The sequence below is a fragment of the Eleutherodactylus coqui genome, chromosome 10 (assembly GCF_035609145.1).
Source record: "Eleutherodactylus coqui strain aEleCoq1 chromosome 10, aEleCoq1.hap1, whole genome shotgun sequence".
Lineage (NCBI taxonomy): Eukaryota > Metazoa > Chordata > Amphibia > Anura > Eleutherodactylidae > Eleutherodactylus > Eleutherodactylus coqui.
This window is the reverse complement of record NC_089846.1, coordinates 36976380-36995341: the sequence shown is the minus strand read 5'-3', so window position 1 is coordinate 36995341 and position 18962 is coordinate 36976380. Positions and strand designations below refer to the sequence as shown.

General features: G+C 44.6%; 1 protein-coding gene across 2 annotated transcripts; it reads left to right on the top strand.

Annotated features, from left to right (window-relative positions):
• The first annotated feature begins 11641 nt into the window (after nucleotides 1-11641).
• ZBTB26 (zinc finger and BTB domain containing 26) lies at nucleotides 11642-18154 on the top strand. Of its 2 annotated transcripts, none has more exons than XM_066580816.1 (2): nucleotides 11642-11767; nucleotides 16558-18154. In XM_066580816.1, the coding sequence occupies exon 2, from the start codon at nucleotides 16621-16623 to the stop codon at nucleotides 17866-17868; it is 1248 nt and encodes a 415-aa protein (XP_066436913.1). In that variant the 5' UTR covers nucleotides 11642-11767; nucleotides 16558-16620; the 3' UTR covers nucleotides 17869-18154. The 2 variants fall into 2 exon arrangements, with proteins under 2 accessions (XP_066436913.1, XP_066436914.1); XM_066580817.1 differs by having other exon boundaries at nucleotides 11658-11744.
• Nucleotides 18155-18962: the final 808 nt, after the last annotated feature.

Sequence of the window (18962 nt, the reverse complement as noted above, 5' to 3'; positions counted from 1 at the left end):
CATGGTGACTGAAAAAGTGCATTTCTGGAGTTCTTTTTTTTTTTCTTTTTTTTTTTCCCGGAGGATGCTCATCGTGCAGGGAAAATAATGTGCTACTTTGATAGATCGGACTTTTACTGACGCGGCGATACCAATCATGTATTTTTATTTTAGGATTTAAATGTTTTAATTATAGATATGGCAAAAGGGTGTTGATTTAAACTTTTATACTCTTTTTTTTACAATAAATAAAAAACTTTACTGCTCTGATTTACACTTTTTTCTTAAGCCCCCCTCGGGGACTACAACATGCTGACAGCGGCATTTAAAGGGTTATTAGCTGGGATCGGACGCACGGCGATTGCAGCTATTGCCCATGGGTGTCCGCTGTAATAAACAGCTGACACCCGTGCTGTATAACACCCCGTGACCTCTCTTCATACATACCCCAACACTCCAGGACACGTAACCTCCAGGTCCCCCTGTTACAGCAGTGCTGCAGGGTCCTAGCTAATCCTGATCAGCTCTGCCAGTGACTATTGTCACTACAGGTGGATGTTTTTAGCGGCCGGAAAAAAGAGGTGGGAGGGAGTTTAGCAGCTTGACTGCTAAACTCCCTTCCCCTTCTCTCCTCCTCTCTGGCTGTTTGCTCACCCATTCATGAATGGGTGAGTGCTGCCTCTGATGGGCTGAGAGCAGGGACCAATCAGAGGCAGCTCTCAGTTGTCATTCAATAGCTGAGAGCTGCCTCTGATTGGTCACAGTGCTCAGCCAATCAGAGGCAGCCCATTCAGCAGGTGGGGATTTTAAATCCCCACCTGCTGAATACTACTCAGAGCAGTGCAGGAGTACCAGCAGCTGCAGAGATGGGAGTATAGATTTTTATCTTTTTTTACACATCTTTGGATTGATTTTCAGGGAAGGGCTTATATTTGAAGTCCTTCCCCGAAAATCACTGCAGTGCTTGCCGGCAGCCGATTACTTTCAATGGAGGCGGCTGTATTGCCGACTCCATTAAATTCAATGGGAGAACATGGCTCTCCTCTGCCACAGCTGTCAAAGCTGTGGCAGAGGATTTCTTGATCTCAACGGGGAATCCTATTTTCACTAGACACTGTGACAATGCTGTCACAGTGTCCAGTGATAATGGGACTCCCCGCAGAGGATAGCAGGGGATAGCAAGCAGCGCTCTTTTTGAGCGGATAAATGCAGCTAGCAGCGTTTTTTCAGTCGTGATGCCCGCCTCGGTCACGCAAATTTTTGAACGCATAACTGATGCGTTCAAAAATTCGTGCATCAAATCGCCCGTGTGACTGAGGCCTTATATATCAAAACGTCTGAAGCAAAGTGAGAAACCCATTCACATCCTTTATTTTAGCGTAATTTAAAAAAAAAAAAAAAAAAGTAGAAATGTTAGCTTTTTACCTACAATAAAACGAAAAAAATGGGGGGAAAAGTTAGTAAAAAAAGATATAAAAAACAGCCCTAAGGCCTCATGTCCACGGGGAAAATCAGGTCCGCTGTGGATATGGAACGCGGATTTCTGCTGCGGATGAGCTTAAATTCCTTTTTTTTTTCCATGCGGGAGATCAATTGAGCTATGAGCTCTATGAGCTCCCGCAAATGGAGCATGTCGCATTTTTTTTCACGCACATGAAATTTTTAAATCACTTTAAAATACCATCCGCGGCTATTTATCTACCCACGGGTGGTCAATGCATTCCAATGGGAAATTCTAGGTGCGGATCACGCACGTGGGTGATCCGCTGCGGATTTAACTCCTTCCCGCCCCAGGATGTACCGGTACGTCCTGGGAGCCTGGTACTTCCCGCAACAGGATGTACTGGTACGTCCTGGGGATAGCGCGAGATCACATATGATCCCGCGCTATCCCGCAGCGGGAGCCGGCTGTCAGTCACAGCCGGCGTCCCGCTGCAACAGCGGGGGGGACATCGGAGATGCGCCCCCCGCACCCCCGCTGTTAACCCCTTCCCTGCCGCGATCTAAGTAGATCGCGTCAGGGAAAGAGTTCACAGAGGGACCGCACTCCCTATGTGTCTCCAGCCGGCACTCACGATGTCATCACGAGAGCCCGGCCTGTCGCCATGGCAACAGGACGCCAGACACTGGCTTCCTGTATTGCCAATGTCTATGATCGCTGTATAAGCGATAAGCAGTAGCTCTGCCATGCCTTATGACAGCGATCATAGGCACAGTGCTGCAAGTCCCTCAGAGGGACTCAAATTGTGTAAAAAAAGAAAATAAAAACGTAAAAAAAAGAAAAAATGTAAAAAACTACAGCTCGTCTCGCAAAAAATAAGCCCTTATAGAGCTCCATACATAGAAAAATAAAAAAGTTACAGGACTTTGAATGCAGCTATAGAGAAAAAAAAAAAGATTTCCAAAAAAAAGGGTTTTTATTGCAAAAAAGTGTAAAAACCTAAAAAAAAAATAAGACTTTTGGTATCATTGTAACCGTACCGACCCGCAGAAAAAATTTAGTGTGTCATTTATGCTGCATGATTAACGCTGTAATCATGCAGCTATATCATAAAAAAAATAATAAAAGTTTTACGATATAGTCTAAGTACCCAAAAGTGGCACCGATAAAAACTACAGCTCGCCACGCAAAAAACAAGCCCTTATACGGCCGCGTCGACGGAAAAATAAAAAAGTTATGGCTTTTGAAAAATGGAGATGGAAAAATACCAAAAATGGCTTGGTCCTCAACGCCAAAATAGGCCGTGTCATTAAGGGGTTAAAATTTTATTTTCCCCGTGGACATTAGGCCTAAAAGTCACAGGAAAAAAAATGCAGTAAAAATAATTTTGGCAGCTAAAGGAAAAAAATTAGGGTAGTAAAATCACCACATGGTTAAAATCCCTAAAAAGTGCCTGGTCCTTAAGGTACAAAACAGCCTGGTCATCACCTCAGCCAATCACAAGCAGCTCTTTTAGCAGCCAGGGATTTTAAATCCTTGCCTGCTCAAAGAACTGCATTGCAGACCCGGGGACAGCACAGACAGGACGCGGCTGAGCCCCGGCAGCTGAAGAAAGCGGAGTATGTTGTTTTTTTTTAACACTACTTTGCCTTGTTTTTCAGTAAAGGGCTTATATGTTAAGCCCTTCTCTGAAAAACAATTACGAGGTGCTGGCAGCTGGATCCCCTACCGCAGCTGTCATCTGTGACAGCTGTGGTAGGGAATTCTTTATTTCCCGCAGAGATTTAGAATTCCTTTGCCCCATCTGTCACATCTGTAAAAGGTGCAGCAGGGAATTCTTTAATCCCTGCGGGGATGAAGAAAACATCAGCCGCATACGTTGTTTTTCAAGGATGAGCTTATATTTAAAGCCCTTCCCTGAAAAACAATTCAGGGGTGCCGGCAGACCATTTTCTTCAATGGAGCCACCGGCAGCAGCCGTGGCTCTATTGAAGGCAATGTGCTGACCTTCATACACGCGTGTTTTTGCGCATACAGAGGTGCGCACATATGTACGTACACGCTCGTGTGAAGCCACCCTAAGCAAGCGGTTGTTCATAAGTGACCGACTGCCTGTTTACATGGAACAGTGTGTTGTTCAGTTTTCTGGCACGATGAACAAAAAATGAACGACTTCCGGTTCGTCGTTCAGTCGCTGCATTTACACCGAACGATAATCGTTGTAATTCTTGCTGGATCGGGGGAATCCGAACGAATCAGTCCATGTAAAAACACTTCTAAGCCTTTACATATGCTTAATGAATGGGATTAGTAAAACTGCCCCAGACTGATATAAGCAAATACCCTCTGGCCTTGGATGCGGTGATCCAGCGTTCCTTTGCTCTCTTTTATGACCCATATTTTGTCAAAAAAGGAGTTACGTGAAATGCTAATGTAAACGTGACCCTTGGCTGGTAGGTACAACCAGATGCACTGCATGCGGATGGAGGATTTTTTAGGAAATTGACCAAAGCACTGCTAGTATAAGGGCTTATTCAGACAACCATATTCGCACAGGTACTTAGCCACAAGAAAAAAAAGAATCGCCAAAAAGTTGTCACTAATCCGCACCCAAATTTCTGTCAAAATCCACAATCTGTTGTTGCAGATTCACTGCTGAACATCCGTAACGTGAACATACCCTCATGCCAGTTTCCCACAATTACATTGCAAGTGTATTTATGCACCCGTAATACAGACAAACTCAGATCATGGATTCCTATGATGCTCCGTATCATCGTAGTAGGTCAGAAGACCAGCAGTCGGGGAATGCTTGAGTGAAACTGGCCTTCTGCTTGTCACAACAGCGGGTGTGGACCCACCGTGCCATTGAGTAATATGGCTTTGGGCTACTCCTGAGGGCAGCACCTATTGACCCCTGCTTTTCCCTCCTTAACCCCTGAAATTAGGATCTGGTCTTAGCTGCAAGGGCCCCCATTCCATTACTGCAAGTGTAGTCTTGGTTCTGTAGCAGCAAACAAAGACAGGTCAGCAGCAGTGTAATGCAGTCCTGGAGGAGTAGGCAGTATACAAAGCCGAGGTCAGGACAGGTGGAGATGGGAAAGCTAGGTGAATCAGCAACAGATAAAACCAGGAGTCTGTCAGGAAACAACCACACCACCTTTGGAGAACTATATGAAACGAAGGCCGCCCACACATGGCCGTGTGCCTCCGGATTCCGTGGCAAATACCGTCCATACCATGCAATGGAAAAGCGATTTTTGTTCCTGCACATGAGTGGAAATCAATTGCAAATCTCCTCTCACGGAAAAAAATAAAAAACATCACAGCATGCTCTATTTTTAGGCAGATTCTTTGCAGACGGCTTCCATTGAAGTCACTGAAAACCGCCCAACCCGTGGCCCTTCTGCAATCATCATGGCGGAAAAATCTGTAAATCAAAATCTATTATGCGTAAGTGCTGGTGCACCAACTGGACCATCTGAAGTACAGATTAAGAAGATTCCGGACAGGTACGTGGGGTCACCGGTCGGGCACAAGGTCGGATTCCACTGCAGGATCCCGCATGCAGAATCCGACCCGCTTGTATGTAGGCGGCCTAAATGTTTAGGCACCCTCCAATGGGGGAATGGTGACTTAAATAACCAGGGTGCAGTCTGGATTGGCCAGGCATGGGTAAGTTGGATGCATGTGCTGGCCCTTTAAGAGGTGGGCTGAGTGATCAGTCAATGTACGGATTGCCGTGCTGAGTGTCTGGGTGGTACGGCATCGCCCAAACGTGACAGAAAGATTTTGCTGAGCACGATTGCAGAAGGTAGGAGGAGTCACCGGCCATAACAAGGCTGATATCACACCACGTTTTTAGCGTTTTTGGCGCAGGTGCTTTTTGTTGCCATAAATGCCACATCAAATTGTTAGCTGTAGGTGAATAAAAACTTTTTTTTTTTTGTGTTTTCTCTTTTGGTGCATTTTTGAGTTCATGTTGTTTTTCCTCAAAATTGCGGTTTGCTCAGGTTTTGGTGTTTTGTTTTTTTTCCTGCAGTTTCCCCATAATTTTTTCTATAGTAAACTCTGCACCAGCATTAACCCTTTCCATTCCAATTTGTATCCTGGTTTTCCTATGGGGCTTACTTTTTTTCTGCTGTTATACAATGGCGCTATCTGCTGGCTAAAGCCAGTACTGCATGATGTGACACGTTGGATAGGCTCTGACAGCAGAGAGGCTGACAATATACAGTAAGAGAACCCCGACGGACGTCTTCCAACATCAGAGCTGTACAGCCTTAAATCATAATATCTTTAGACGTCAGATAGTGGATTGTAAAGCGTTAAGTGTATCAAGTGCATTAAGGCAGGATTCACATGGGCGAGTTTCCTGTGCGCATTTTGTGCGTTGCTCAGAAATAGAACCCATTGCTTTTATTGGGGAAATTTACATATACATTTTTTACTACTTTTGTCCTATTTTTCTGCGAGATTGCTGAAAACTTGCCCATTATTTAGTATGGGCGAGTTAAAATATAGCATCGTACTCACATGTATACGCAAGTGCCATGTGAGTGTAATGCGATTTTAAAAAAATTCCCTATTGAAAAACTGGCTGATTTTCATGCATGCGAGATTCGTATGTTCAGCGATATGATTTTCTCACAACGCGCGTCACACTTGTAGCGAAAATAGAGTTTCTCGGGCTGATATCGTGCTCATTTTATCCGTTTTGTAAATATACGCTCTGACTTCTTTTTTTGGGGGGGGGGGGGGTTATTCTGTTCACTGTGTGATATACAGCAAGTTATAGGCTAACTTTATTCTATAGGTTGGTATGACTACGACCATTACTCCAAAACAAGGGCTTATAAACCAAACAATAAGGCTGGGCTCACACGGCCGTATGCGTACACACTGCGCGAGTCACGTTTTACCGCTGTGGAGCCGCTGGTCACCCGGACTATCCCCAGGTACGGCAGCGAAATAGTATTGCGCATGACAGTATTGCGCATGTCTTCCTCTATGTAATTGCTTATGGGTGGCGTTGATTACACGCACATAGAGAAAATGGGCTCTCTCTCTTTTTTCCCTAAAACCCACAAAAAAAGTTTAAAAAGTTATATAATACATTATATGTACCCAAAAGTTATATAATTAAAAAAAATACAACTAGTCACCCCCCACCCCCCCCCCCCCAAAAAAAAAGTCATATAGCTATGCCGAAGAAAAAATTAAAGTTATGGTTCCTGAAATACGATGATGAAAAAAACTGAAATAATCAGTTGGTCATTAAGGTGCAAACTAAGGGGTTAAATCACAAATATTTCTGGTGTGACCACCCTTTGCTTTCAAAACTGCAAAACAGCATTCTTCTAGGTACACTTGCACACAGCTTTTGAATTAACTCGGCAGCGAGTTTGTTCCAGACATCTTGGACAACCAGATCTGTGGACGTCGGCTCGCTCAGATCATTCTGTGTCTTCATGTAATTCCAGACAGACTGGATGATGTTCAGATCAGGGCTCCGTGGGGGCTGTATCATCACTTCCAAGACTCCTTGTTCCTCTCCGCCTCGAAGATAGTTCTTAGTGACATTGGCTATATGTTTGGGGTTGTTGTCTTGCCACAAAATTAATTTGGAGCCAATCAGATGCCTCCCTGATGGTATTACATGATAGATTTCTCTACGTTAAAGAAGACATCATTAATCCTGATCAAATCCCCAACTCCATTTGCTGAAATGCATCCCTAAAGTCATTATTGTATCGCTCTCCACCATGCTTCACTGCTACCTGCAGACACTCATTATTATACTGCTCTCCACCATGCTTCACTGCTACCTGCAGACACTCATTATTATACTGCTCTCCACCATGCTTCACTGCTACCTGCAGACACTCATTATTGTACTGCTCTCCACCATGCTTCACTGCTGCCTGCAGACAAACATTATTGTACCGCTCTCCACCATGCTTCACTGCTGCCTGCAGACACTCATTATTGTACCGCTCTCCACCATGCTTCACTGCTGTCTGCAGACACTCTTTATTGTACTGCTCTCCACCATGATTCCCTGCTGCCTGCAGAAACTCATTATTGTACCGCTCTCACCATGCTTCACTGGTGCCTGCAGACACTCATTATTGTACCACTCTCTACCATGCTTCACTGCTGTCTGCAGACACTCATTATCGTACCACTCTCTACCATGCTACACTGCTGCCTGCAGACACTCATTATTGTACCGCTTTCCACCATGCTTCACTGCTGTCTGCAGACACTCTTTATTGTACTGCTCTCCACCATGATTCACTGCTGCCTGCAGAAACTCATTATTGTACCGCTCTCACCATGCTTCACTGGTGCCTGCAGACACTCATTATTGTACCACTCTCTACCATGCTTCACTGCTGCCTGCAGACACTCATTATTGTACCGCTCTTACCCATGCTTCACTGCTGCCTGCAGACACTCATTATTGTACCGCTCTCCACCATGCTTCACTGCTGTCTGCAGACACTCATTATTGTATCTCTCTCCACCATGCTTTACTGTTGCCTGCAGACACTCACTATTGTACCACTCTCCACCATGCTTCACTGCTGCCTGCAGACATTCATTATTGTACTGCTCTCCCCCATGCTTCACTGCTGCCTGCAGACACTCATTATTGTACCACTCTCTACCATGCTTCACTGCTGCCTGCAGACACTCATTATTGTACCGCTCTTACCCATGCTTCACTGCTGCCTGCAGACACTCATTATTGTACCGCTCTCCACCATGCTTCACTGCTGTCTGCAGACACTCATTATTGTATCTCTCTCCACCATGCTTTACTGTTGCCTGCAGACACTCACTATTGTACCACTCTCCACCATGCTTCACTGCTGCCTGCAGACATTCATTATTGTACTGCTCTCCCCCATGCTTCACTGCTGCCTGCAGACACTCATTATTGTACCGCTCTGTACCATGCTTCACTGCTACCTGCAGACACTCATTATTGTACCGCTCTCCACCATGCTTCACTGCTACCTGCAGACACTCATTATTGTACCGCTCTCCACCATGCTTCACTGCTACCTGCAGACACTCATTATTGTACCTCTCTTCACCATGCTTCCCTGCTGCCTGCAGACACTCATTATTGTACTGTTGTCCACCATGCTTCACTGCTGCCTGCAGACACTTATTATTATATCGCTCTCACCATGCTTCACTGCTGCCTGCAGACACTCATTATTGTACTGCTCTCCACCATGCTTCACTGCTGCCTGCAGACACTCTTTATTGTACTGCTCTCCACCATGATTCACTGCTGTCTGCAGACACTCATTATTGTACCGCTTTCCAGCACGCTTCACTGCTGCCTGCAGAAACTCATTATTGTACCACTCTCACCATGCTTCACTGGTGCCTGCAGACACTCATTATTGTACCACTCTCTACCATGCTTCACTGCTGTCTGTAGACACTCATTATTGTACCGCTCTTACCCATGCTTCACTGCTGCCTGCAGACACTAATTATTGTACCGCTGTCCACCATGCTTCACTGCTGTCTGCAGACACTCATTATTGTGCCGCTCTCCACCATGCTTCACTGCTGCCTGCAGACGCTCATTATTGTTCCACTCTTCCCCATGCTTCACTGCTCCCTGCAGACAATCATTATTGTACTGCTCTCCACCATGCTTCACTGTTGCCTGCAGACACTCATTATTGTACCGCTCTCCACCATGCTTAACTGCTGCCTGCAGAAACTCATTACTGTATCGCTCTCCACCATGCTTCACTGTTGCCTGCAGACACTCATTATTGTACTGCTTTCTACCATGCTTCACTGTTGCCTGCAGACACTCATTATTGTACCGCTCTCCACCATGCTTCACTGCTGCCTGCAGAAACTCATTACTGTATCGCTTTCAACCATGCTTCACTGTTGCCTGCAGACACTCATTATTGTACTGCTCTCTACCATGCTTCACTGCTGCCTGCAGACACTCATCAGTCCAGAACACCTGCTCCTATTTTTCTGCATCCCAATTTCTATGTTTTTGTGCATTGTTTAGTGCTGGACATCTTCCGATTTCTAAGGCAAAGGGTGGGCACAAATACTGATGTGATTTACATTTCTCTTTTCTTCATTCACTTCACATTTTATAACTGACAAAAAGTACTAAGGGTCCATTTAGACGAGACGAATGTTGGGCAAACGATGCCTGACACTCGTCTCGGCATACACTCGCTCCTGTGCTGTTGCACAGCAGTTAGAAGCTTTGGCTCACTCACAGAGCAGCCAGCAGGGTATCAGGGAGGCTGCAGGAGATTTCTCTCCTCATGCTCCCCCGCCCCTCTCCGCTGCTCTAACATAGCAGCCGCTCAGTACTGAACGGCTGCTATTCACACTGACCGATCAGCTCATCTTTTATCGTTTATGCAGTATTGATGATTGACGATGTGCTGAACGATGATCGTTCAGTGTAAATAGCAGACATTCAGTATTGAACAGCTGCTATGTTATGTCGATGGAGAAGGGTGGAGGAAAGTGGAGAGAGAAATCTCCGGCAGCTTCCCCTCTGTGCGCCAACAGCACAGGATCTAGTATGTACGGGGACGGGCATCGTTTGCCTGACATTTGTCCCGTGTAAATGGGCCTTTACTCTTCTATTGTTGAAAGCATTCTGACTTGGCAGCATTCTTTCCACTTGCCCAAAACTTTTGCACAGCACTGTATGTAGTACAGCACTATATATGTGATGCATAGTATACAGTAGATATATGTAGTGTACACAGCACAGAACCTTATGTGTAATGTATGCAGTACAGAGCAGTATATATATTGGGCAGGGTATGTAATGTATGCAGTACAGAGCAGTATATATAATGTATAGGGCAGGATATGTAATGTATGCAGTACAGAGCAGTATATATATTGGGCAGGGTATGTAATGTATGCAGTACAGAGCAGTATATATAATGTATAGGGCAGGGTATGTAATGTATGCAGTACAGAGCAGTATATATATAGGGCAGGGTATGTAATGTATGCAGTACAGAGCGTGTGTATATATATATATATATATATATATATATATATATATATATATACACACACACACATATATATATAGGGCAGGGTATGTAATGTATGCAGTATAGAGCAGTATATATATAGGGCAGGGTATGTAATGTATGCAGTACTGAGCAGTATATATAATGTATAAGGCAGGATATGTAATCTACACAGTACAGAGCTGTATATATAATGTATAGGGCAGGATATGTATTATATACAGTACAGAGCAGTATATATAGGGCAGGGTATGTAATGTATACAGTATAGAGCAGTACATATAATGTATAGGGCAGGATATGTAATGTATGCAGTACAGAGCAGTATATATAATGTATAGGACAGGATATGTAATATATACAGTACAGAGCAGTATATATAGGGCAGGGTATGTAATGTATACAGTACAGAGCAGTACATATAATGTATAGGGCAGGATATGTAATGTATTAATGTATACAGTACAGAGCTATATATATATATATATATATATATATATATATGGCAGGGTACATAATGTATAGAGCTCTAGGTATACAGTACATAGCTGTATATATAATGTATAGGGCAGGATATGTAATATATACAGTACATTATATATATATATATATATATATAATGCATAGGGCAGGGTATGTCATGTATATAATATAGCGCTCTAGGTATACAGTACAGAGCTGTATATATAATGTATAGGGCAGGATATGTAATGTATACAGTACAGAGCAGTATATGTAATGTATAGGACAGTATATGTAATGTATACAGTACAGAGCAGTATATATAATGTATAAGGTGTATATGTAATGTATATATTATAGAGCTCTAGGTATACAGTACAGAGCAGTATATATAATGTATAGGGTGGATATGTAATGTATACAGTACAGAGCTGTATATATAATGTATAGGGTGGATATGTAATGTATACAGTACAGAGCAGTATATATATATATATAGAGAGAGAGAGAGAGAGAGAGAGCAGGGTATGTAATGTATATGATATAGAGCTCTAGGTATACAGTGGACAGCTGTATATAATAAAGGCAGAGCTGTCTCCCTCCTGCTCAGACATCTCACATGTCCCCTCCAGGCTGAAGCCTCCCCGCCCCTCCTCTCAGCCAGAGCCTGACTCCTCCCCCACACGTGACTGACCACATGCTCGTTACGTCACCGAAGGTCCTTTACCCACTCTGATTTCTCGTCTGCCCGTGCGGTTACGTCATGTTGAGCGCCACTTGTGTGTGACTCCATGGCGGTGATTTCTCCGGGTTGTTACAGGTGAGAGACCTTAGTGGGCCAACCCAGAGGTGTAAGTAGCCGCCTGCCGGGGGGAGGGGTGTGTGGGGGATGGGCGGTTATATCCAGGATGTTATTCTTCCTGCAGCTAGAGGAGGGGCTGGGGGTCTCCAGCAGGGGGCTCCCCGGGCATCACCAGTGCAGGGCATCTACCAGATAGCCCTTTACCACCTATCTATAGTCTCACTGCTGATCCTGATCACTGGGGGTCCCGTCTCCCCCTTTCCTCCTTCGGCTGGGCTCACGCTAATGGGTTGGATTCCGCGAGCTGTGATCATTAGCGGAAAGTAATTGCGAATTATCGCGGCCGCACACGAAGCGTCCGCACGCATGTTAGATCTCCTCCCCTCCGGCCAACTCTTCTATCTACTTTCCCATGAAGTAGCGAGTGTGTCTGCTGCTCCTCCACAATTGCGTACGGGCTGCGGATCGCTGGCGTCCATAGACATCTATGAAGGCCGTCCGTGTGGAATCCGCGCTAATTATAAGCACGCTGCGATTTTTCTGCCACTTACAGAATACGCAATTCGCACCCGCAAGATTGAGGGAAAATTCGAAAATGCATGAATTCAGTGCCCGCGGTTTACCACGGATCTCCCTCGCAGACGGCGATCGCATATTCTGCCATTAAAATCCGCTTTCCGCCAGAAAATTGCGTCTTTGTTCCCTCAATACTTTGGCGTTAATGTGTTGTTTTTTTTTATTTTATAAGAGTAATCTCACATTGCTGCCCCCTGCGATATCGCAGCATTTTTTTTTTTCATCGCGAAAGCCCATAGGACCTTCTAATGTAAAAATCGCATCGTGATGCCATAAAAAGGAGGCTCCGTGGGGAGACATGGGCGATTAACCCTTTCCAATCCAATTTTGGATTCAGGGTTTCCTAAACGGCTTTCTGTTTTTGCTGTTATACAACAGTGCCATCTGCTGGCTAAAGCCAGTGTGTGTGCGCCAGAGAGGCTCCGACAGTGGAGTGGCTGTCAATAGCCGGTAAGAATACCCTGTCGGACGTCTTCTGACATTGGAGCTGTACAAGCTTCAATCAAAATGTTGGAAGATGTCAGACAGAGGATTGGGAAAGGTTAAAAAATATATAAAATATTAGTTTTTTTTAACGGATCCGGTAGATCTATTTACAAAAAAATAAAATTGTCCGGAAGCAATTTATCGGATCCGTGTCTTTCTATCCTGCGCTTGATCATCTAAAAACGGAAGCAAATGGAAACCTTATTGTTCGGTTCCATCACCAGCTGACTATATAATGGGTTTTTAAAAGACAAAAATAAAACAGCCGTCCTTTACGTTAGGTCTTCATTTTATTTTTTTTAGTTAGTGCTGCCGTGTTCACTGCGCGCACGATACCCTGCGCATAGAAGCCGTTGCTTTTAATAGGTTTGTTCACATAAGCCTATGCCAACTTATTCCGTAGCGCTTTCAGGTAAATTAATTTATTACCTCCCAGCAAGCTGGGTTCTCATTTTACCGACCTTGGAAGGCTGAGTCAACCTTGAACCGACTACCTGAACCACACAGGGATTGAACCCACAACCTTCAGGTCATGAGCAAGAGCTTAGGACAGCATTCTGCTGCCTTAATCCTCTGTGCCACACAAGGCGTTGAAAAACACCAATTAAAATTGCGGTGAAACGCACACCGACGCTGTGTACAAGGGTGGTCTAAGGGTTTGTTCACGCAGTGGAATTTGGTAGTGGATTTGATGTAGAAACCACCAGAATTTTTTCACAGCGGCCCCACTGCGGATATTCTACGAGATTTTCGTCCCGTGTGAAAACCCAGCCGGAGAGTGGAAGTATTTTCCTTAGCGAACCCCCCCCCCCCCCCCCCCCCCCCGAGAAAAGAAATTCACGGCATGCCCTTTTTTTCCTGCGTCTTGTGTATTTAAAAAAAAAAAAATAATCTCCCATGATTCCCTATGGAGCCTCCTTTCTATCGCATCACACAGTGCGAACTTGCGATTTTCATGTGTTGCGTTTTTAACATTATACAGTCCTATTGACTCTCGCGTGAGAAAATCGCAAAAGGCAGTGATGGTTTTTGAGAGAGAAAGCAGCGCTGGTGATCAAATTGCGGGAAGAAAGTTGCGATTTTTCTCACGGCGATATCGTGATCTCCAGTGTGAAGGAGCCTCTAAGATCTCCGTCTCCACCAGTCCCTGGAATGTGATTACACAACGTTGCGTAATCTGCATCCTTGAAGAGCGATGGAGGATTCGTCTTATCTACAGGGGGGTTTGCTGGAAGGGTTTGCTTCATATTTGAAGATAGTCTTTGGAGTTTTGAAACCATAAAACTTTATGGATACTTACAAACGTCAGATATCGGGAAGCCGTCCAATCAGGTTCTGTTCATACTTTAGTTAATCTTGCCTGCCAGGTTTCTGCACTGCGATGGCGGAATAGTGGAGCTGCGGTATCCTATCCAGATAAATACTCCATGCGGAGAAAGCAAAAACGAAATATGGCGGTTACGTCCTATTAATCATGGACCCTGATGGCTATTCTGCTCTTTTGTCTCCCAGGGCTTAGAACAGATCACTAAAGATCTACTTGTATCACATTTGGCTTTCCTGTTGAACCATTTCTTTGACTTTTATTGTTTTTTCATGCAGATCTGTTCATGTTCTTCCTGCTCAGGACGGATTTCCTTCGCCCTTGTAGAGTAACCCTAAAGTAGCCAATGATGTATGAGATCTACCCTTGCTTTAAACAACTATTTCTCAGGCTATATTGCAGAGTTCATCTCACTTTAAGGCTAATTTCACATAGGCACGCGTAATATCGGGCTGTGAAACTCCACCCAATATGGAGCTCGTACGATGTCCCCGCCTCCCATCACTTCAGGAAAGTAGGGATCCTACTTTGATACCCAAAGATAGGACAGAGATGCGGGAAACATTTGCTCATGTATATGACCCCATTCAAAAGAATGGGGTTCATATTCGTGTGTCTCGCAATGCACATATCTCATCTATTTTTATCGGCTGCGCGAAAGCTGCCTAAAGCTAAGAATCTTTCCTTGAAAACAAGACCAAAGTCAGAGCTCTGTCAGCAGTACAGCCTGAGATACAGCAAGTTGTTGTGAAGTTACATGAAGGTAGACATGGTTATCAACAGTCTATCAAGACAGCTGCAATCAGCAGGTTGTCTAATTTCAGGAAAGGTATAGGGTTGTTTAGGGGTGCACTTATTTTTCAAGGTCTGTAATTCCTGTTTTTATACGTTGCTACTTTTTTAAATCCCCAGATTTAGACCTCTTTCACACGGGCGACAGCGATATCGCCACAAGAAAATCGCAGCGATATCACAGCTGGTTTCTCACAGCGATATTACGATTTTGTAGTGCTCTTTTGCCGGGATTTGGGGGTGGGGGCTTAAAATATAAGCCAGCGCTTACTGGTCAGGGGGTTACAAAATCCCACCTCCAGGAAGTGCTGGCGCTGATTAGGTCATCGAGCGGTGTAGTGATTGGTTTATCGAGCACTATGGCTCAGCCAATCAGAGCCAGCGCATCATGGAGGCGGGATTTTTGAAGCCCCTGACCAGGAAGTGCTGGCGGAGGAACTGCCGGAGGAGAAGTGCGGCACAGCGCCTGTTAGGTAATGTATTTTTTGCTTTTATTTTAATGCAGCTAGGCCTTTTTTTTGGGAGGGGGACTAACAGTAGGTCTTCCTGCTGTAAAAGTTGCATTGCACAGCACGAAAACCACGATTTCATGGGCTGCAAAACATCACAAACCACGGCTGCCGCATGCCACGATTTTTTTTCTTCTAGCAATGTTACCGCATACAAAACATCACTTATGTGAAGGAACCCATAGGAAAGCGTGGGCTTCACATACATGGGGTTTATAGCAGGGTGGCATTGTGAGAAAATCACGTGATTTAGTTGCCACATGTGAAAGTGGCCTTAAAACCAGATTTTTTTAACCTTTCCATTTCTGGTGGTTTAATGAGGATATGTGCGTGTAGGTACAGGCGTAATACTAAGTGGTATATATGAACTAAGCACACTTTGAACCATTATCTTTAGAAGGTGCTGGGCATCCAATTTCCTGCTTGGGTCACACTTTTAGCCACTAATATAATAATTGTTTTTTAAATGAAAAATTATGCTTTAGTACAAAATTGCATGAAGGTGCTTGTGTATATAAAATGCTTAATGGCATTCTTAAAGTGTACAAGGTGATTACTTTTAGAAAATACATGGGTATGGGAATTTAGTATGATTTTATTTTTAAAAATGTGTAATTTAGGATGTTTTTTGGACATGTCAGAAGTGTACAAATTGTCCTGGAAGTGTAATATGGTCAAAACCCCCTGGCAGCTAAAGGGTTAAAGCCGTTGTTCCCTGAAATAAAATTGTTCATGATCACCAGGATAAAGGATGACTTTCTGATGGATGGAGGTCCGATGCTCCTGGAACCTTCACTGATCATGAGACTGGGGGTTCCGAAGGTCCCAGCATGAGTGGAGCTACGGTTGAGCATGTGTAGTGCCACTCCATTCATGTCAATGGGACTGTTGGAGATGGCCAAGTCGTAGCTTCAGGCTACTTCCCGCAGTCCCACTGAAGTGAATGGAGTGACCATGCACATATGAGACCACTGCTTTATTCATTCGGAATCCCATTCTCATGATCAGTGGGGACCACCACTGATCAGATAGTTATCCCCTACTCTATGAATAGGGAATTACTTAATTGTTTTGATTGGTGATGACTATTGTACTTTTGAGTGTTCTGTCTCTATTTTCAGATGTGGTGCTTTGCGGACGATGCTTAGGATCTCCGTATAACTTTCAAGGCCAAGAGTATAAGGATGTGTGAGATAAAGGGAATGCTCCACTTCAAACTGGACAATCATGGGGACTCCATGCTGGGAAGAATGAATGCTCTGAGAGAACAGAACAAATTCTGTGATGTCACAGTGCACATCGATGACGTAGAGGTGCCAGGACATAAGGTGGTCTTTGCAGCTGGTTCACCTTATTTACGGGACCAGTTTCTCTTAAGTAATGCCCAAGAAGTTCACATCTCCATTCTCCAGAACTCTGAAGCTGGGAAACACCTTCTTCTGTCCTGTTACACCGGTGTCCTCGAGTTCCCCGACATGGAGCTGGTGAACTACCTAACGGCCGCCAGCTTCCTACAGATGAGTCACGTTGTAGAAAGATGCACACAGGCCTTATGGAAGTTTATTAAACCCAGACAAGCGTCTGAGAGGAAAACCGAAGATGAAGAAACCAGCGGAACACCAGATGTGGTGGAACCTGAGGAGGAAATGGAGGATACTTTGCAACCAGATTCCCCAGTGGCCACCAATTCTGAAGACAGTTCGGATAACGACGACATCCAAATCGTCAAGGTTGAGTCTATCGGCGATATGTCCGGCGACAAAGCCAAAGTAACTCAAAGCCAGTTCATGTCTTCGGAACAAACGTCTTCTCTGCACTCCTTGGAGCCGCAACACTCGCTTATAAACTCCACCGTAGAAAACCGAGCTGGGGAGACCGACAACAACCCTATACACAACTATACAGTGTCGGACAACAGCAGTGACAATATGGGGCCATCCCCTAAAGAACTTTTTGGTCCCAGCAACAGGATTTTGGACAAAACTCTACAGTGGCACCACCAGTGTCCCAAGTGCACCCGGGTTTTTCGCCATTTGGAAAATTACGCCAACCATTTAAAAATGCACAAGCTATTTATGTGTTTGTTATGCGGAAAAACGTTTACACAGAAGGGCAACTTACATAGGCACATGCGGGTACATGCGGGCATCAAACCCTTCCAGTGTAAGATATGTGGCAAGACTTTCTCTCAGAAATGCTCCTTACAGGATCACCTCAACCTGCACAGTGGAGACAAGCCCCACAAATGCAACTACTGCGATATGGTCTTTGCACACAAGCCCGTTTTACGGAAACACCTAAAGCAGCTTCACGGTAAAAACAGCTTTGACAACGCCCACGAGAGGAGCAGCCAGGACGTCAGCCTGGACTTCGATGCTTTTGCCGGCGCTCATGATGGCAGTGAAATGATTACCCAAAGTCTACATAAGTAGAATAAGGGGACGTATGGTATGAGGACGATGCAGTAAATCTAGGTGGACATCAGTCATGTATATGGTACCCACATCGTAGGAAACGACTCATTCAGATCTTAGGACTTTATTAGCCGTTTTTAATGTGAACAATTTTTAGTTTCGTTGGCTAAACACAGCATTTTATAAGGAAAAAACTGGGTGACTTACTAGTAACTTCTAGGCAGCTATGCTTTATGTGACTTATTACTTTGTGATCTTGCAGTCCTACACCAACCAAATAAACATAAGCGTCTGTATCTCAGTATTGCAGAAGGATCGGCATCCTGACAAGTCGAATTTTTATTAAGACTGGTGGCACGCCAATGTATTCGGGCTGGGGGTTTTACGACCTTCATATGAACATGTGTCTTGTGTTGACCATCGATCTTCTGCCGTGAACTTTTTGAGTCTTATAGATTCCTATGCTGCTCGGACTTCGGGTCTAGCTAATCGTGGTCAGGCCAGGACACATGTCCGTATTAAAGGTGCAAAAAGTTGGGTGAGATACGGTGGTATGTCACTGGTCATTACTAGGCTCATTACTACGGGTACTGTGAACACAGCAGCCTAGCCGTAGGGTGGGGGAAGTAACGTTCTAGTCGCTCCTTATCACCCCTTGACGTCCATCAAGGAATGCCTTTCCTAAAGGCACCATGCTGTACATGCATGTCATAGAAAAGGAATACTTGTCTGATCAAGAGTAGATGCCTGGGGGAGATTCACAGCTAAGCTCTCCATAAGGGTCAGCTAGCTCCTAAACATGATCAATACCGACCACCGTATTTTAACAAGCTTGAAAAAGGGAGAAGCTCACTGAATAAGACGGCGGGTCCCAGTGGGTTTCCAGATGAAATTAGGATTAAAGTTTAACCCTTTCCAATCCACTGTCTGACCTTTGAAGACATTATGATTTAAGGCTGTACAGCTCCAATGTTGGAAGACATCTGTCAGGGTTCTCTTACTATATATTGCCAGCCTCTCTGCTGTCGGAGCCTTACCAACGTGTCACCTTATGCAGTACTGGCTTTAGTCAGCAGATAGCGCCGTTGTATAACAACAGAAAAAGAGTAAGT